Genomic DNA, 21649 nt, shown 5'->3' with positions numbered 1-21649 from the left:
CTGGACTCATCCATCGCACAGACTCATTGTCATTTCATACCTTCCCGTCTTCATGTTCTGCCTTTGGAGGTTTTGTCTTGTTTGCTCCTCTGTGTCTGTGTTGACATCATCTACTGTTTGACTCCTGCCTGCTACATTGCTGTAAGGTTTGCCTCATTACTCAACAAATTCTACTCTTGTTTGTTGTGGCTCTGCATTTTGGTTTAAATTCACTCTGCATCCTTGACAATAGCATGTATTTATCAACACTGACAGCTTATATCTCAAAAGTTCCTCAGTCTTCTCCCCTGACCATGTGTTTGCCACTCTAATATGACAGGAAAATAAGTGGCTCACACACAGAAGTACAAAATTCTCTTACTCTTCATTTTTGTGTTATAGGCACAGAGGCAAGGATCATTATTTTTCCGGTCTTTTTTTCTCTTTTCTTTTTCTCTTGCCATCCTAATGCTACTGTAGCAATAAAAAGGCTGACGAGGTGGGTTTAGGACCAAACAGTGGAGTGAATGATACACAGGATGTGGTCAGAGTGCTCTCTCTCCTGCTGCAGGGGTCTTGCACTGCCATTGACTGCTGAGTGCAGGCCTGAGAGGCCTCTTAAACTCAAGAGCACCTGGGGGAGAGAGGAGGAAGATGGAGGGAGGGAGAGAGGTGGGTATGTCTGCAGGGGAGTGAGAGATAGAGAGAGAGACAGACAGACAGACAGACAGACAGAAAACATGCAGGGCTGCTGCCAGAGAGATAATAATACTCTCTCTGTGTGTGTGTGTGTGTGTGTGTGTGTGTGTGTGTGTGTGTGTGTGTGTGTGTGTGTGTGTGTGTGTGTGTGTGTGTGTGTGTGCGCGAGAGGAGAAGAGAGAGATGGAAGCTAATGCAGTCATTTTCTAGCTGGCCAACCTTTCCAACAGTCACAGCATGTTGTTTCTGCTGACAAGGATAAGTTGAGGTGGTAATTGACAGAGGTACCTCTATGATGCAGAAAGTTGTGCGTGCGTGCGTTAGATAGCAAGTGAATACCACTGCAGATGAGGCAGCAAACGAGAAAATAAGATGAGGCCAAAAAACGGTATAATGTGTACCCTATCATACATCTGGTGCAAAATGGCGCACAGAGCAGGGCTAAGTGTTATTGCTAGTTTGCAATCGACACTAGGGATGTACTGTAACAATGCATTGCGAGACAGTTAATTGTCGATGCAAATATCATTTGTAATGTCATGGTGGGTTGTCATTCATTAATAGCATAATTTGCTATAGGCTCGCTTTGGTTTTCTCTTGACGTTTTCTAAGCAACATTTTGTAGTCGGGTACTTTGTTTCAGAAATCAGGGAGATGAGGTGCTCAAGTAAAAAAGGTTCAAGAACCACTGGTTTAAACAAAGTACCTAAGAGAATGAGCAGGTAATTATTACATTGATTTGTTAAGATATCACAGATGTCTCTTGAGGTCATATGAGGACACGTTACTGAACCCGGGAAGGTGTGATTCTAAACTGCATGCCAAATTGGCCATGCCAGCAGCTATGCCCTCCATGCTCAAATGCTCCCTAGTGTCAGGAAACCTCCGGTCCGTACCGGGCATCACACATACGTAAACATGGACCCCATCATTTTTACACTCAGGATGTGCACTCTGTTAGCAGGCAATGGTGTGTCATTCCAAAATTCTTTACAGTCTGCTCACACTCTGTGGCACCGTGCAGCAGCCCAACCCCCTCACCTCGTCTCCACAAATTGTCAACCTTCTGTAGTCTTAGAGCCATCAAATATTAACAGAGGCATTAGGAGTACAAGAGCTCCTCTCATTCTCTGCACCCGGCATGAGGGATGATGCCAGGCCTGGTAAATGGGTTATGTGGTTTAAGTTTGGCTCACTGCTGTATAGTATTGCAGCTTGCACTGAAGAGAGAACTCATTTTGTTTGTTGTTATGTCCTTAGCTCTCCAACTGATGTTTGTAATGTTTTGCTGCAAGCTACTTTATTGACTGTTCTTACCCAGCAATATCTTATAATATCACTGTAAATATAAACATTTATTATTATTATTATTATTTTTATTTTTTTGGCCATAACCAGGGATGCGCTCACCCAAACAAAACAAACTGGGGCCGCAACTGGCACTACAGATCCAATGGCCCATGGCAAAAATGTGAATAAGCAAATTACATTTGGGAAAATCTTCCATTCATTTCAGATCGATATTCCAACCCACTGAGGAGAAACATGCATGAGAATGGCCACGTACTGTAACTGTACAGTCCCCATTCACCGTTTGGTTGTTACTGTATGTCACTGTAGCACACTGAGTGCTACTGTGGGCTGTTGCTGACACATTTGATGAGACCGTTTTATAATTAAAGCAATTTGACATCTATTGGTCAACCCACTGAGAATGGGCACTTCCACTGGTTCTTTCCACTAACAGTAGAGTCTCATTCCCTCTCTTCATATGCCATTGGTCAATGCCCATATGCAAGTTCAGATCGATTGGTCGGACAGACATAGGATAGAATAGTAGGATGATGATGATGATGATTTTTTTGTTAACCATGATGAAGTTTTTCATACTTCTGAAATCAATTGATATATCTTTCTCTCTTGCTCACTCACACTCTCTCTCTGTCTCTCTGTCTCTCTCTCTCTCTCTCTCTCTCTCTCTCTCTCTCTCTCTCTCTCTCTCTCTCTCTCTCTCTCTCACACACACACACACACACACACACACACACACACACACACACACACACACACACACACACACACACACACACACACACACACACACACACACACACACACACACACACACACACACACACACAAAAGCGTGCATCACTTTGATGTTGAATGCAGGGGAGCACATATAAAACCTACATTTTATAACATCCATACCTACATGTAGCAGTTAAACCATTTCTGCACAAAATGAGGTATGATAAGTCATGTTCCATATCCAATATGCTACGACAACAGATGCATAAGTGGACGAGACATATATTTATGTATTAGCCATAGTCTTTACACTATGTTTGCATGCGTTCAGGTGCTAAAATGAGTACTTTGCAGGGCTTACAAGCATTGATAGGCTACTGTACATTCACGTCATGAACTAAAATCATTTGGGAAATCATAGCAAAACATACAGATGCCAGACAAAATAAAGCTATATACATTTACTAATCACCCATTTTGGCTTGCGTATTTATTAGTCTTTAATGTTAATGATTAGTTAAAACGATTACAGTGGATGCTTCAGCCTGCTTGCTGCTGCTCCTGCTGCTAGCTGCCTGCAGTACAGGCACACATGTCATGCAATCACAACACCACCACAGCGTGCTTCTGCACGCACATAACAGCAACCATGAAAGCCATGACCAATATCTTTCTTTATCAATATCTAAGCCAGGGGTATTCAACTAGATTAGGCAGGGGGCCACAATTGTAAAATTACTTGAAGTTGGGGGCCACAAGACAAACAAAATAAAATAAAATGTTAAGAAATGTGTACCTGTTTGGGTAAACGGTTAATTTATTATGTTATCATTTTATTTATTTTGTGGTACAAAGGTACTTCCCCCCTAAAGTGATGCCTGGAAGTAGCTGTCCAGCCGGCAAGTAACAAAGCTGCAACTGCTCCATGACTGCTAATTCTGCCTTGCAAGTTATACATAGATAAATAAACTGTGGTTTATAAAGTACTTGAAAGTCATACTTGAGTAAGAGAACAGATCTTAAGTTTCTTTAAATATATTTTTACTTTAGTAAAAGTGAAACTCACCCTTAAGAAAATCACTTCAAAAAAGTGTTAAATTAGCTCACACTAAATGTACTTAAAGTAAAAATACAAATATCAGGTTTTTCATACAAAGAAACAAAACAGCTATAAATTTGTTTTTTGTTTCTCTCCTCACTTTATTAACTGATTTTAACTTTTTGAAAATGTTAAAGCAATAAAAAGTCTGGATAATGTGTCTTTTACACAAAAGTGTGTCTTCCAAGTAGCTTGTGACTAGATTCACTACTTTCAGAATAATGTAGCTTTCAAGTAGTTCAGATTTTTCACCATGTAGTTTGGTAGCTTGACAAAAGATACATCCCTACATTTTCAGTGGCACGTCAACAGGGAAGAGCACAACATGAGTTTTGAGTGCAGTTCCTCCATTACATGCTATCTTCCTCAATTTGTAGCTACCTATTTTTGACTTTTGAGTGGACTCCAGCCACCCCAATAGTGGCCCGGGCCGAAAGTCATGAAATGGTTCATGAAACGCATCATGAGAGCTTGTGTCCTCTGTCTGTCTCTGTATCTCTGTCTCTCTGTCTCTCTGTCTCTCTGTCTCTCTCTCTCTCTCTCTCTCTCTCTCTCTCTCTCTCTCTCTCTCTCTCTCTCTGTCTCTCTCTCTCTCTCTCTCTCTGAACTCTCTGAACTGAGCCCTCCTTTTAAGATGAAAGTAGGCCGAAATTGACCAATCTTAAAATGAGCATAGTGCGGACCAACTCTATGAAGATCCATGTACATCCATTAGCTTTTACATGTGTCATATGTTTCAATCACTCAAGAGCATCCGGGGCTGAATGTTATGATGCTGTGACTCTCAACAGATTGCTCATGAAACGCATCATAAGAGCCTCTGCCCTTATCAGCCATGTCCTCAAATATAAACTAAAAGCAAAAACCTTTCCATACAAACACAGAAACACTTTCATCATGCCAGCTTGGCTCCACTACTCTTCTCACAAAGACCCTTCCATGCCAGCGTCCGGTACACAGGACACATTGAAATGCATACTTCCTATTTTCACAAATCAAAGCTTGTGCAGCAAAGGTCTGCCACAGATATTATCTTCTCAAACATCAACATGCGTAATGCAGTATGAAGCATACTATAGGACCTGTACCACATAACAATGGACATCATGTTGTACTATAGCACACAATGGCCTCTTAACCATTAAGGAGTTTTGGTTAACGGTTATGAAGAACGTTCAAAATGGTCATCCTGTACAACCAAACATCCAAGATTATAAAAAGAAATTGAATGTGTTCCTGGGCCACAAGATAACTCCCTGCGGACCGAATTTGGCCCGCCGGCCGCCAGTTGAATATCACTGATCTAAGCTATGGGGCAAAGCCTCTAAGGGGCACGGTGGCACAGTTGGTAACGCTGGTCCTGGGTTCGATTCCCGCCGGGGACGCTGTGGGCGTGTCTTCTCCTCCGCGTCATCAGCACCCATACCCAAGGTGGGGTTGGCGAAAAGGCCTACTCTGTGTGGAGTTTGCATGTTCTCCCCGTGTCTCCTAGGGTAGGTACCCTCACAAAAACATGTAGTAATCCTGGTCGCTATACCGCCTCCCCCATGACAGCCGGGACGCCTGATGGAGGGGAAAGGAACTGGTTGGAATAACGTGTTCCTTCCACGCCCTAAGTCTTACCGGGGAAACTCCCCCCTGTCAGGTGATAAGAAGGTCAGTTGGCTCTCATACATTGAAGGAGACATGAGCTCGGCTCTGGGCTCCCTAGGCTGGCGGGGGGAGTGTAGTGCCCAGGATCACTTAGATAATTGGCACAGGGTGAAAAGGGGTTACAAAATCGTGGGATAAAATAATATCAAAGCTATAATGATTATAACATCGGCACAACGGCCTGCTAATTCTGTACATGAAGATTAGGCTACTCACGATGTCAGTCATGTGTTCCTCCAATTAACTCTCATTGTTATCATTTCCAGTTGATAACATGGTCAATCGACAGTATCCTGTTTATCCATTGTCCCGAGTTTTTAATTAGTTGTAATTTGGAGATTGAAAGCTCTGGCTAGGCTTGCGTTGGTGATGGGAACTCATAGCCTGCTGTAAAGCCTAAAGCCATGGTACTAAATAACAAAATGTCTCTTGGACAGTCCGTTTAGATTTTCCCAATTCAAAGTTTTTTATCTTTCTGTGTTTGAACTCCACTGCTGTGTTGATATCCTGTTCATGTTCGCTGAATTTAAACTGATGCAGTTATTAACAGCACTGCCAACAAGTTGATATGCCATTAATTCTGGCAGTTGTTTTCCAACTAAGATCTAAATATGAATCAGTCAGGGGATAAGTTAATGGGTGCTCCCCACTGATCCATTGCATGCGCGTGCACACACACACACACACACACACACACACACACACACACACACACACACACACACACACACACACACACACACACACACACACCGATACACACACACACACACCGATACACACACACACACACACACACACACACACACACACACACACACATACACATACACATACACATACACACACACACACACACACACACACACACACACACACACACACACACACACACACACACACACACACACACACACACACACACTTATACAGCTATTATGAAAATGTATCTGACAAAGGAGAATTTCTGGGGCGATGCAAAAACATTTTCTCATTCTCATTAGTTATGACTTCAATAAAATCAAGCTTAGTAAGGTGTAAAGGCTCAAACTGCATCTTTATGACTGCATAAATGTATACTCCCAAGTCACAGACAACTGCACTGCTTCAGGCTGTGCTGATGATGAGTCTTGGGTTTCTTGTATCTACCTTTGAAAGAGGTAGATACATAGAGATTTAGAAGATTTCTCTGTTGCAGAAAATGTGAGGTTTTAACCTTTTTTATTTTGTATTCTCCCGCATTTAGTCGTTATGCCAACCCAACTGCAAATATATCTCTATACACAGTAAAATACTCAGTGTTAATGTATCCATTTGTTCTGTAACTCTGCGAGTGTACAAATGGTACCATGTAGACACAGATGAAAAAACGGGACTTACTGTAAGGAAGTAGCCAGAGCCATGTGGACCGTATAGGTCAGGAGCCTATCTCCTGTTTCTGTAGCTTGAGGCAGCTTGATGCACATGTATACCCCCTTAGAAATGGCACTAGTACAGCATGTCACAGGGAATTACCCCCAATCCAACCCTTGATGCTGAGGGCCGGGGGGAGGCATTAAGTACCATTTTTACAGTCTTTGGTATGACCCGGCCAGGGATTGAACCCCGACCTCTCAGTCTCAGGGCGGACATTCTAACTGAGCTGGTCCTCCCTGTGCCAGGTACTGTAACATCTGACCTCTCCTCTGTCCTCTCTGTGCCAGGTAACATCTGACCTCTCCTCTGTCCTCTCTGTACCAGGTAACATCCGTAACACAGAGAAGCTGACCTTTGACCAGCAGCAGCAGTATGAGATCCAGGTGACAGCGTGGGACTGTGGCCAGAAGAGAGCCTTACACAGCGTTCCTGTCTGCATCGACGTCAAACCTGTCTGCAAACCTGGCTGGCAAGGTACGCATGCACTACACTGGAAAGTCCTCAGCGTTCCTTTAACTCTGAGAGTACAAATGACGTTCAGTCTCTCAATGTGTGCTCCATCTTGTGTGTGTGTGTGTGTGTGTGTGTGTGTGTGTGTGTGTGTGTGTGTGTGTGTGTGTGTGTGTGTGTGTGTGTGTGTGTGTGTGTGTGTGTGTGTGTGTGTGTGCGTGTGTGTGTGTGTGCATTTTTCCTTCTTTTTCTATTGTCGTGTGTCATGCGTGTCTGGATTTTTCCCATGGTTGCTTGCTACCTCTCTACCTCTCTCTCTCTCTGTCTCTTGCGTTCTCCTATTGCCTTACTCCACTCCCACCAGTCTCACCCCCGCTCTCCCACCCCCTGCCTCAGTCTCTGAGGAATTGGCCTGTCAAGTTGTGCCGCCGCGTGATCAACAGCACTTTATCTGAGAACACGATGACACAGCCAACACAGCTCTTTGCGCATGAGAAAGTGATCTACAGTAGGTGCTAACAAGGCCTGGCAAAGACGCACGCACGCGCGTGCGTGCGTGCGTGCGTGCGTGCGTGCGTGCGTGCGTGCGTGCGTGCGTGCGTGCGTGCGTGTGTGTGTGTGTGTGTGCAGCCGCCGTGAGTGGAACAAAACTTAACTCGTGCTCAAAATAACCATGGATCTAATTTGTACTTGTACGAGTGGACAGGATGGAACATGCTGAGAGATGACAGTCACTTTATGTTGTTAATGAAGAAGAAGTGGTGTGGATCCTGTGTTATTTTAAGATGTGTTGTGTTGTGCTCAACAAGGCGGCTCTAATATCGGATCTCTTTGCTATCCAGTAGTGATGTGCGGGTCAGGTTTTTCATAACCTGCCCAACCCGCCCCAACCCATCCCGCAAAAAAATAATATAAATCAACGACCCAGCCCGTCCCGCAACCCGCCCCAAAAAAAAAAAAACACACAAGCAAGTGTCTCCAGAGAGAGAGAGAGAGAGAGAGAGAGAGAGAGAGAGAGAGAGAGAGAGAGAGAGAGAGAGAGAGAGAGAGAGAGAGAGAGAGAGAGAGAGAGAGAGAGGGGGGGACAGAGGGAGGGAGAGAGAGAGAAAGAGAGAGGGGGACAGAGGGAGGGAGAGAGAGAGAGTGTGTGCGCAAGAGAGAAGGTGTGTTTTCTTTCTTCTGTGGGTTGACCCGCTTCGTAATCTATAACCCGTCCGCCCGCCCCGCGGTTCAACCCACGGGACCTGCGGGCTACGGGTCGGCCCGCGCATCACTACTATCTAGCCCTTTGCCGTCCCACAGGACAAGCTGTTTTTGGCAATGTGGTAAATGATAAAGAAAGAGCTGGATTAAATGAGGACCATGGCAGCCTCACACTGACAAGTGGTAAAAGCTCCCCTAGACAAACTGGGACCAGACATTATACGTGGATGAAATGTCAGCTACAGACCAAATTGAAAAGAACGTGTGCACCTGGCGAGCTGTGACAGACCAGTAGCACAGGATTATGAAGAGGCGTACGATACACCAGAAGAGAAGCTTTCAAATCGGGGGGAAATGCTAAGCATGCTGAAGTTAGCTAGGGGACATGTTAGGACTGGATGGTATGAAGATTTATCGACAGCATCATTAAGATTTTCTCACAGTGTGGTGAGTAAAAGCATTCCCCACTGTGTGCAGTCGTGACCTGTCCCCCAGAATAACTACAACACCCGGTCGACATATCCAGTCACATGCTTATGCAGAATTTTCATATTTGCTTGCAGATTTCAGCTCTGACATTTAGGTGAATGAAAGACTTTGACGATTCTGAAAAGTATTTGACGATTCTGAATCTAGGATTTAAGTCATCGCAGACTTAGTTATTTTTGCTCTGCTGTAAAGTGTGCATGTGCGGGATAGTCTGGTGTTTGTCATGCTAGATGTAAAAGGTATAGGAAATTGATATAAATTATTACATATCATCAGACTCTTAGTCTTTTTAAACCACTGTTACCTTTACCTTTAGTATTTTTTTAACCAAAAATTATGGTTAATTTATTGAGGTCATATCATCCAGTGGGATGTCACAAAGTAATATTCATTATAATTCACAATTTCCAGTGGTGCTCAGCAAATTGTTATAATGCAGATAATTTTCATAATGGAATGCAAGTTTGTGACAAAAGCCATGACAAAGGTTGCCAGAAAGCTTGTGCACGCACACAGTCACATAGGGAAACCAGCAGTATGTCTTAGAAAACTCAATTAAAAAAGGTCCATATGCTACCACAGCAGCCAGCAGAAACTCTGTGGCTGCGTCACTGCGTGGGTGTACGCACAAACACGTCCGCACAGGGACACACAGACAGATGCCAGCCAAGACGGTTGTGGGTGCATCCAGTCACATTATGTAACACTGCCCATCAGCTCTCCATTAATCCTCTCTCTTTGAAGACCAGCTTGCACTTGTCCTGTGTCTTCTAATGAGGATTTTTCAACACATCATTATGGCTCAAAAACCCACACTCTCGCTGTCGCTCCACCAAAGTAGTCTCGGGTAGCCAGACTACTCAGACTACTGTTCCACAATCTCTGAATGCCATATAGAGTTATTTTAAAATTATCTTTAAAATATATTTTTGAATCTCCATTTCCGATTAGCAGCAAGCTTTATATCCTTAACCCTTGCATTGTGTTAGAAAACTGCATCCACTTGTGGTGTTAGCGGGTCGAATTTGACCCGTGATTTAAATCAGCCCAAAATACTCAAAAAATAAGTATTTTCATTATTTTTTTCTCCCACCTCATAGCTGACATATGTAAACACTTTTTAAGATATTATGTTGGGTTAGGGCTAGGGTTTCATCTTTCAATATATCTCGTTTTCTATTATAAAAATGTTAAAATTCACTCATTAAATTTCCTATAATGAAGGCAATGGATAATGATGTTATCTAGCTATAATATAATAATTAAGAATAATAATTAGAACACACTTGAAAAAAAAAAAATGAAAAAAAAACTTGTTTTCGTTTTGTGTAAAACACAACTTTTTTTTTAATTATTAAAAATAGTGACACTAGTGGTGTTAGGGTCCGAAAGGACCCGTATACCATAGAAGGTAAAAAGTCATTTATTTTTCATAAACTCAAACTTTATTTTACTCCTGATAGCAAATGCTAATTGAGGACAAGTCTCTCACGCTCAAACATGTAAACATTGAATATTGACAATTTGGGGGGGAATTGAGCCACACTTCTTTGCCGGGTCATTTCGGACCCTAACACCACAAGTGTCACTTTTTTTTTTGAGACCATCAGAATTAATTAAAATGGTGATAAATCATTTTGTTGCGCTAAAATGGCTATTTCTGAGGATATCATGAAGCCTCGTTCCATTAAAGAAATGTAAAGGGTACTTTTTACCTATTTAAACTTGAAAACGGGTCAAAAAAGACCCTAACACAATGGAAGGGTTAAGCTAATTTGATTTATATTAGTGCAAATGTAATCGTCTGCTAAGACAAATGGGCTAATGGTTTTGCACAGACTGTATGATGGAAGCATTTGAAAATTGTGGAAGGCAACAGAAAGACCACCACTAAAGGACAGTAGTCCCCCACGGGGCGATGTTGAGATGGTGGAGATGGAGGGATGAACGGAGGAAGAAGCAAATGCCACGATACACATCATAGTTTGGTAGCTAAAGGGCCTTTAGCTACCAAGTGGCCAGTATGAAATCTGGTATATAGTTTTTTTTATTGGCCTAAAATATTGTCTATATCAGGCCTGTCAAACTCGCGGCCCGCGGGCGTTTTGCGGCCCGCGGAAAGGTCCATAGCGGCCCGCGAAATACTTTGAAAAATAGTAAATTGACACTACATCTAACAGACATAAGTCGCAGTTTGCATTACATTGACAGACATGCAAAAGTGTCACTTTTCAGCTACAGTCACCTTTTTGAACCCAAATAGGGCAATTGTGTGACACCTGACCCGAAAGAAAACAACATGTTGTCACCTTTTTCACCTCGGGGCTGTTTGCATGCCTGCATTGAGCAATTTTTTATAGGGGGTATATAGTATAGAACAACATACTAAAAGTCCTGGTTGTGGAAATATGTTTCATTGGCATCAACCCAAAATGGCCACCACATTATTGTCAAAAAGGCATATCAAATGATGGTGAGTCGAATTTTCATTCGCCTGAGATTTCAATTGACTTCCAAATACATTTTCAGGTGAGGAATTCAGATAAAATGTTAAAAAAAAGAACATTTGAGGCAATTTTTTTAGCAAAATGTTTAAGTAATCCTGGGCGCTACACTCCCTCTGCCAGCCTACGGAGAGCCCAGAGCCGAGCTCATGCCTCCTTCAATGCATAAGAGCTAACAAGCCTTCTTATCACCCGACAGGGGGGAGTTTCCCCGGTTGGACGTAGCGCGTGGATGGAACACGTTAATCCAACCAGTTCCTTTCCCCTCCATCAGGCGCACCTGGGGGAGGCAGTATAGAGATGAAGATTACTGCATGTTTTTGTGAGGGTACCCTAGGGGAGAACATGCAAACACATCACAATTTTCACCATACATCATTTCTATGAGGTGTCCAGAACAACTTCTAAAGGTCTTCAGAAATCCTAGTTGCTGAAATATGTTTAATTGGCATCAATCCAAGATGTCCACCAATTATTGTCAAAAAGACAGATATACAGTATAGAGATGCACATGCAAGAGAAAAAAAAACTCCATTGCACTTCAGTCAGGGTATTGTATCTTAATTCCTCACCTCAAAAGTCAATTGAAATCTAGGATAAGGATAATTCCTTTTAACAGGACGTTCATGAAAGTCCTTGCAGGCTTGTTTCCAATGAGGGCCTGTGAGCAATTAAGGGTTAAGAGTCTTGCTCAGGGACAAATTTCATTTCATCGACACATATGCTGGCGTGGCCTGGAATCGTACCTGATTTGCCTGATTTGCCTGGAATCGTACCTGGTTTGCTTTCGCGAAGCGAAGCGAAGCGAAAGCAAACCGAGAGACGGACCCATTTCAATGGCCGCCGCTTCGTTTTCGCTCGGCTGTAGTCGCCTGCACTCGCCTCGGAGGACCCGGATGAACGACACAGACACTTGCCTGCACTCGCCTCGGAGGACAGACATGGCACAGTCACGCATGCGCACCACTCCCAAATGTAAGATAGGATAGACAATATTTTAGGCCAATAAAAAAAACTATATACCAAATTTCATACCCCACCTCAGGGGCTGCCGGACCATCAGGAGAGACATTTAAAGCTACAATTTGGTACTTATTTGAATTAATAAAACATTATTTTAACCAATATGTATTGTAGAGTATGCTAAAACTATACAATTAGCATGTTTGCAGTTGTTGTATAAGTGATCTTCCATTGACCGTTTGAGTTGCATACCCATCCAAAATGTAATTTGTGTAACCTCAAAGTATAATTGGGGGCATTTGTGCAACTGCAAATAATCCTTCTGGTGCTGAGAGTAGCTCTGGTGCTCTGTAACGTAGAGATAGTTTGCTCATTGGCAAAAATATGCCACTGAGCGCTGACATTCCAGCGCTTTATGAGCAATCTCACAGTGTGTCAGAAAAGGATTTTTTTTCAGAGATTTCCAAGTTGAGAAACTAGGCAAGTCAACCAGGCCTGGTACCACATTGTGATTAGAGCTGGGGCTTATTTCGCCCTTCATCCTCTTCTCATAACGTTTATATAGAGACACAATGTTTATTCTATCGTTTACATTAAGCAAAAAACTCCAAAGTAGCAAGACATGGACTCAAACGTATATTATTTATTTTTACTGAAGTCGCTGGTAAAGCTGTGTGCTTATTTTGCAAGCAGCAAGTCCTGGTGCTTAAAGTTCACGATTTGAGCCATCACTGCAAGTCAAAACATGCAGAGAAAATAAGAACCGAGACAAAAGAAAGTACGCCAGATTTGGCATGCTGTGCAAACCCCCCATAGGTAGGCTTTACAAGAGCGGGTCCATACCAAGACATTTAATCATTTTAACTTACACTGAAATGCTAACAAATTGCATTTCAGTGTACTTCAGAGCCAGGCACACATGAATTTCAGTTGAACTTTTGAGTCATGCAAGACTCTGAGTCTGAACTGAGAGAGAGAACAGCTCAAGACACAGATGCCTGGAGATCGCTTGTTGACGGCCTAGGCCCCAGAAGGGGTAGTAGCCGTAAGTAAGTAAAATTCTGAACTAGAAGGTGGAGGCTGGGGTGGTGGGGGCAAGCATTGGCAGCAATTGAATAGCAGAGATCCAGTGTAGGAGGGAGCCATATTTAAATGGGCCACTTTCTTGTGGGAATGAGCTGTGATTGATGTGTAGAAAAGCGTGGCTGATAGGCCTGGGGCATGAGGATTTTTCGGAACTGCTGTAAAAGATCACTGTTTACCGTCTGTTCTGTATATTTAATACGTTATTTCAATCGGCAATCGCTTGTGTGCACACAGTGCTCCACTAGTTAAAAAATCACCATCACACCCCTGGTAATATCTAGTCTTATAAATTAGAGGCCTACTTAATCACGCAGTGGATGTATTTTCAACACTTCTGCTTCGATGTGACAAGTGGGTTAACAGTAATAACAGAACTGCACATTTACCACATAGAAAAATAGAGGGAATGAACAACAAGTGTTAATTCTTCTGTCTTATATAAGTCTGACTCATGTGTCTATTCAACTGAATGTTCTCTCTAGCTCAAGAACTCAGCTGACAGATAGACAGATACACACAAAATGGGCCGCTCCCTCCTCCTGAAGCTGAAGCTTACTTTTGGTTTCTCCCAAATGCCTGAATGAAAGGCAGTTTGTGATTTTATTTACTATTAATGATTATAATTATTGTGTTCATGGTAAGTTTAGAAAAAATGATGAAAATAATCAAAATATATGAAAAAAAATTAAACAATCGCGGTAATTAGCCCCGTGGTATGCATTACATAATCGTGGTACTGCAGTAATGCTGTTATTGTCCCCAGCAGGGCCGGTGCGTCCTATATAGGCTAGAGGCGGGCGCCGAAATAGGAGAAAAGAATTAGACTTTTTCTGAATGATGGCACTTGCGCGATCGGTATTCTATCACTCGTTTGCATGTCACAACACTGTGTGCATGAGGTGAATTAACCTGGTGATACTACTGCCTGTCTGTCTGTCTACTACTGGAACTGGGAGCTGCGGAGGGGGGGGGGGGTTAGACTGACGACTTCGCAGTTCGCAGCGCACCTCTGCTCTCCCACACACAGTAAACCCAGTCAGTCACACACTCCACGAAATGCTACCAAATAAACCAGTGGTTTTCAGGGACACCTGGGGTCTATTTCACGAAAGTGGAATTAAATTATCCTGGTTTAAAAGGCAAATCCAGGTTTGACAAGCCTGCGCTGTTCAGCCTGGTTTATTCAGTTCCACGAACGCCAAGCCGGGCTGAGAAGGAGCGGCTTTGTCGAGCCAGGATCGTTAAACCAGGCTGAATGTGTGTTCACCTATTCCTATAAAAGACCATGAAAGTCGATAGCAGAATCCTTGAACTTCACCAATCATGGAGCCCAAAACCAGAGCGGCGTTCTTCTCTGTGGCTGAATAGCAGCACTGCAGCAGCTCATGGAATCATACAAGGAAGTAAAATGTATAATAAGCAAGAGAGGAAACACGGCCGCAATAAATATAGATCCAGGGAGAAAGCGTGGCAAAGTATTGCCGACAAATTAAATGCAAAAGTTGTCCAAAAATATGCAATTAATTTATATACGTCCATAAATATATAATTCAGTTAGGCTTAAACATGAGGAGTTTAAGTGAATGTTGGAATTATATTATATATATATTATGTGTTCGTGTTGTGTAGTTGTGATGTTGTGTAGTTGTGCTGGTGTTGTGTTGTTGTGTCTGTGTTGTTCTTTGTGCTGTGCAGTTGTGTTGATGTTGTGAAGAGACTGAAGTGCTGTCTTATTTTTTGAATATTCACTTATTGCATATTTGAAATTATTTTGATATGATATTTGATATGGTCTCTTCTATTCTTATTATTTGAAATATAAATGCAATATGCGGGTAGCTCGTAGAAAAACTATAGTGCACCATTGTGAGTATAAAGTGAAGTTGAAGTTGATTTGTGTCTTGCCTGCAGAAGCCTGATCAATTTCTCATGTGAACTCCCATTGAAAATTATGTTGTTGTCCAATGCCCTCTGTCTCAGTGAAGAGATAGGTGTAAAAGAGTCAGGGGATCATATTTTAAATCCTGGCCTTGGCATAAAGCCCCAGTGGAGGCCTGCCATGCATTTTTACGGCTACTTTCAAGATTTTATGTTCCCTGTAAACTGTAATGTTATATTCATGTTATTTTAAGCAATAACAAAATTGCATACATACATAATTACATTCTTGTACATTGTTGGCACTCCTTAAATTTTGGTGGGTGCTCCTACCTATTTCCTGGTGCTCTTTTATTTTTGGAGGAACAAAATAGTGTCCAGTGTGCTTAGTATGGTAGAGCACACACCTTTGGACCACAGGGTTCTGGGTTTGATCCCAGGCAACAACTCTGTAGTAACACAGCTTGGGGTGTTAAGTACTGGGAGCTAGAGTGCGAAACGGGCAAGAAAATTAATGCCCTGCCCCTGACCTGAAATGGGCTTTAGAGAGATATTTGTCAGTGACTCTGTGTAGTGGACACACACACACACTCCATGAATGGACATGATATAAAGACTCACCAGTCACCAATCATCACTAGGCTAGGCAAACGGACGGATCGAAAAAGGTCTGTTAATCCTACAGTGCATATAGTTTTCACGTTGTAATAAGGTGAATTTGAGACGAGCCCACAAGGCTCAAGGCCCAAATCCGACGGGTCGGATTTGGGCAGAATGTGATAACTCTACTGGGAGCTGATGGTAGGTGTAGCACTCCACATCAGCAATCCGCCTCGCAGGGATCTAGTGCATTGAATAGGAGATAGACACCGCCGTACCGACAGTAAGCCACTCCGACCTGAAGTACTTACGTACTTACTTACTTTTTGAGTTGGACGCATCAGTGCTATGTTTTTTCAATTTCAAGCCCTGCATTATCCATCAGTTTTCATGGAGTAAGGTTTTTACCCTAATTAATTGTCTTTTAAGGCAGCTTATGCAATGTTGTACATTATATGATTGCTCCCTAGTCCCTTATAGAGGTGATAGATGGGGTAATACCTAACTTTACTTTTTTTTAACAGAGGTGTAAAAGTGTGACATCTAGAGGCTGAATGTGTCTATTGCCCCTTTTATTGTATAGACCCCAATGCATGCATATCTCTGCTGTCGGGCAGAAACCAGCTAACTCCAAAATGTTCATTTTTCAGGAAATGACAAAAACAAAACAAAAAGAGCTAGTTAGGAGGTTTTTTTCATCATTGATAAGAACAGCTGAACGGACCTCCAAGCTCACAATGAGGCAAAAGCGTCAAAATGGAGTTAGCTGGTTTCTGCCCGACAGCAACAATATCCATGTACAAACAGAAGCACACTATATATGCACAAATGAATGCACATGCACACAGATTGTGGCTGACTGACAGATAGTCAATTAATCTGCATAATTCATATCCATCATTTTTTGCAATTGAGGCCTGTGTGTGTGTGTGTGTGTGTGTGTGTGTGTGTGTGTGTGTGTGTGTGTGTGTGTGTGCGTGTGTGTGCGTGCGTGCGTGCGTGCGTGCGTGCGTGCGTGCGTGCGTGCGTGCGTGCGTGCGTGCGTGCGTGCGTGCATGTGTACACTAGTGCCCCTATGCATGCATTTTATCTTCTTAGATACTACCAATTAAATCTAATCCCATGGGAAATGTCAATCAAGCAATCAAGCAAAAAAGAAGTTTCCTAAAGCAATCAAATGGGTTTTTGAGGCCCATAATGTATCGCTTCCCAGTCCCTTTCACCATTTGGCACACACTCGTGGTTGGCTGTTTGAAATGCAGTATGAAAGAGATCTCCAAATCCTATATCATAGTAAGTGAGCCCTACGCCTGTTTTCATCAAAGTGAGTTGTGTGGTCCCAGGGAGAGTAGGAGTAATCTGGATCAGGGAAATGAAAAGTCAACTCCAGATATCTGAGATCGAGAGAGCTTTTTTCCTTCTTTGAGGAAGAGAAGCGCATTGTCTGGCAAGCAACCCAGCAAAACCACTTAGTAGCCACGGAGATTGGTGTGTGTGTGTCTGTGTGTGTGTGTGTGTGTGTGTGTGTGTGTGTGTGTGTGTGTGTGTGTGTGTGTGTGTGTGTGTGTGTGTGTGTGTGTGTGCGTGTGTGCGTGTGCGTGCGTGTGCGTGTGCGTTTGCGTGTGTGTGCCCAGCAGACAATGGGGCTGATGTCAGATAAGAGCAGGAGAAGGAGAATTAAAGAGCTAAAAGAAGAATAAATGGGTCCCGTTCCTATTTCCTCTCCACCTCCTCCTCCCTCATTCCTTCTCTAATCTCAGCCCGTCTAGTCTGACTGCTGCATTACTGCCTGCAAATCTCTCTTTCTTTCTTTCTTTCTTTCTTTCTTTCTTTCTTTCTTTCTTTCTTTCTTTCTTTCTTTCTTTCTGTCTTACATACTGTACCTCTATGCTTCTCTCCCCCTTGGATCAAGACTATCATAGATGTATTTGATCGATTCTGACATTTGTATATCTATGATAGTCTTGGTTTTTACCCCCCCAGTTGTCACTGGACATCGGCCCGTGATGGCTGTATTTCTCCAAACATGTACACATACAAAATATAAAGTGCTTTAATACCCGGTAGCCATGGATGTTAACTCGGCATTCGGAATCTTTGTGCACTGTATGAATCCCTATTTTTCAATAAAGAAGTGTTTTAATCCAGACTGTGCCTGAATGCCATTTTATTTCCTTGTTTACTTCCTCTTTACATCAAGTGTAATACCGGCTTTCACCTGTTGCGCCCCGCCACTACCGCCCATTGAGGAATACAGGGAACTTCCGACAGAATCCGTCACAGACGGGATTAAAACACATATTTATTGAAATATATGGACTAATACAGTGCACACAGGTTCCAAATATCAAGTTAACATCCGTGGCTACAGGGTCAGCACTTTATATATATTGTTTGTACATGTATGGAGAAGTACACGCTTTGAGCATGGATGTCCAGTGACTATTAGGGGGGTAGAGACCAAGACTATCATGGATACGAAAGTAAAAGTCAGACTCGATAAAATACATTTATGATAGTCTTTCTTGACCCAAGGCTATCTTCCTTCCATCTCTTCCCTCTATCTTTTCCTCTCAGCTTACATCTTCCTCTCTATTATCAAGCTCCTTCCCTTCATCTCCTCTCCATTTCTCAGTTTTTCCTCTCTCTCCTCCCCATCTCCTCTCTTACGCCTCCCTCCTTTCCACTCTACACCTCTACTTCCCTCTCGTCGACTCTCCATCCCTTGCTGTCAGTGCAGTGTGTGTGTGTGTGTGTGTGTGTGTGTGTGTGTGTGTGTGTGTGTGTGTGTGTGTGTGTGTGTGTGTGTGTGTGTGTGTGTGTGTGTGTGTGTGTGTGTGTGTGTGTGTGTGTGTGTGTGTGTGTGTGTGTGTGTGTGTGTCATAATGGCTGTCTGACCCGTGTCTCTGGCCTGGCCCTTGGTCCCTCCCGGCCCCAGGATGGAGGAGGCACCGGGGTTCACCCCTTTCTGTCAGACTGGAGGAATGGCCGTAGGGCAGAAGGAGAGTGCAGGGGGTTTGGCTTTGGGAAGGGAAAAAGGAAAGGACGGAGAGATTAGAACCGTACACACACACGCTAGGTGCTACTCGAGGCAAAACATTTTTTTGATTGTGCACCTACAGCCATACTGTACAAGTGAGCACATGCATGCACGCACTTAAACACACAAACACACACACACGCACGCGCACACGTACACACACACACACACACACACACACACACACACACACACACACACACACACACACACACACACACACACACACACACACACACACACACACACACACACACACACACACACACACACACACGTACCTATCTGTGAGAGATTACATTTTCACTGCTTGAGTCCAAGATTGGAGCCCTCTCTTCCCGTCGAGATTGGAGCTTTCCTCTGTAGGGCCACTCTCGTCTGTCAAGGTGGCACTCATCAACAACGGTTACAGAGAGAGAGAGAGAGAGAGAGAGAGAGAGAGAGAGAGAGAGAGAGAGAGAGAGAGAGAGTGCTGTTACAAAGAAGGTGAGGAATTACATTTTGGTCCAGAACATCCCCGCTAGCACAACGTGTGCTCTCAGTGCTGTGTTCTCCAACACACTCAACGGCTCCCTATCCATGGTTTTGACGGACATTCTTTATTTGCTCTTTTTTCTCCTCTTCCCCATTCTGTTTCTCACTGCTCTTTTCGCACTAGATTTGTTTTCCGCCTGACGCCCTTTGTACCATTTAACTGCTAAGTGTCGTCGTGTCCTCGGAAGTGGAGGAAGAATTCCTCATCTGACGCAGAAAGAGCACCATCATTCATTACTAAGATGAAAGCGTCAAAATAGGCAATGCGGGGGGAAGAGAGAGAGAGAAGGGAGGGATAGATGGATGGATGGAGGATGTGGGTGGAGGTATGGGTAGAGAGGAAAGGAGCAGAATGTCTCTTTTAAATGGAGATTGGCTCTCACACTGATGGTGAAGCCTGCAGGATGAAGGATGCTCTATCTATGTAATGATGACCCCTCACACTGCTTCCACTTTCCACACTCTGCATAAACAACCACCCACAGGTGCACAGCTTTACACACACACACACACACACACACACACACACACACACACACACACACACACACACACACACACACACACACACACACAATCACACACACACACACACACACACACACACACACACACACACACACACACACACACACACACACACACACACACACACACACACACATACATGCATACACAACACTCATATAGCCGGCCACATTGTACTCAAACACGCATGCACGCACGCACGCGAGCACACACACACACACACACACACACACACACACACACACACACACACACACACACACACACACACACACACACACACACACACACACACACACACACACACACACACACACACACACACACACACACAGCTCAGGGAATGGGAGCAGAGTAAAAGAGTGATGATGCATCATTTTGCTGAAGCAGCCCTCTTCATCTCTCCCTCCTCATCCTCTTTCTGTCTGGTTTTCACACCAATTCATTTAAAGGCAGATGGTGCAATCTCTGTTGTTATCTAAACACTGTGAGCGTGTGTGTGTGTGTGTGTGTGTGTGTGTGTGTGTGTGTGTGTGTGTGTGTGTGTGTGTGTGTGTGTGTGTGTGTGTGTGTGTGTGTGTGTGTGTGTGTGTGTGCGCGCGCACGTATATCTACAGTAATTTATTAGCCGGGTTGTGTATTTCGAGACATGGTGTGTGTGTGCACATGCATGCATGCGTGTGTGGTATACATTGCACACATAACAGGAGGGTGAGAGAAGCTCATGTGAACATAAGTGTAGTGTTAATTTGGGTGAGATTGCAGTATTTATTCAATTAGACTCTCTTTAAATAGGGGGGGAAATTCCGAAGTGTCTGTCTTTTACATTCACAGTGATGGCAAGGTGTTTGGTAAATGGTGTCTTTTTATAAAGTGCATTTATCCAAAGTACTTTAAATTGTGCATTACATTCACCTATTCACGCATACATTCCCACACCTACAGCGGAGGAAACCATGCAAGGCATCAACAACCTGCTCATCGGGGGTTCAGTGTCTTGATCAATGACACTTTCGACGCTAACTCACGCTAACTCTGGGGGAGCCCGGGATCGAAACTGGGAACCTTCAGCTTCCCCAAGCGCCCGTTCTACCTCCTGAGCCACTGCCATCGAGATGTGCTGTTTGGTATATCTGTAGTGATGTACGCAACCCATGTTGCTTACATGTCTCTCTCTCATATTCACATGATAGGAGAACATCTCAGGATCCAGCTGTGTGAGCTCTGTCCGCTGCACTGCAGACAAGCACACAACTCAATAGAGAAGAATGGCTTCCTATTATCACCAGTCCACACTGCTGTTAAGACAGCTGGGCTAGCTTCAGCAGAGCGTGTGTGTGTGTGTGTGTGTGTGTGTGTGTGTGTGTGTGTGTGTGTGTGTGTGTGTGTGTGTGTGTGTGTGTGTGTGTGTGTGTGTGTGTGTGTGTGTGTGTGTGTGTGTGTGTGTGTGTGTGTGTGTGTGTGTGTGTGCCTGTGTGCAGGAGTGTATATTGTTTT

The 21649-nt window shown here is 43.5% G+C and overlaps 1 protein-coding gene across 1 annotated transcript in view; it reads left to right on the top strand.

Annotated features, from left to right (window-relative positions):
* LOC308084888 (calsyntenin-2-like) overlaps window positions 1–21649 on the top strand; it is a gene marked incomplete at its 5' end in the record, with an annotated part of 322921 nt that overhangs the window by 229674 nt on the left and 71598 nt on the right. Inside the window, one exon of the mRNA XM_080427850.1 lies at window positions 7202–7351. Within this exon, the coding sequence (XP_080283976.1) occupies window positions 7202–7351 (150 nt within the window). The remainder of the gene's footprint in view (window positions 1–7201; window positions 7352–21649) is intronic.

Source organism: Gymnoscopelus braueri (genome assembly GCF_963280865.1).
Source record: "Gymnoscopelus braueri genome assembly, chromosome: 5".
NCBI lineage: Eukaryota > Metazoa > Chordata > Actinopteri > Myctophiformes > Myctophidae > Gymnoscopelus > Gymnoscopelus braueri.
The sequence above is the reverse complement of the archived record's forward strand: the minus strand, read 5'-3'. Positions and strand labels throughout refer to the sequence as shown.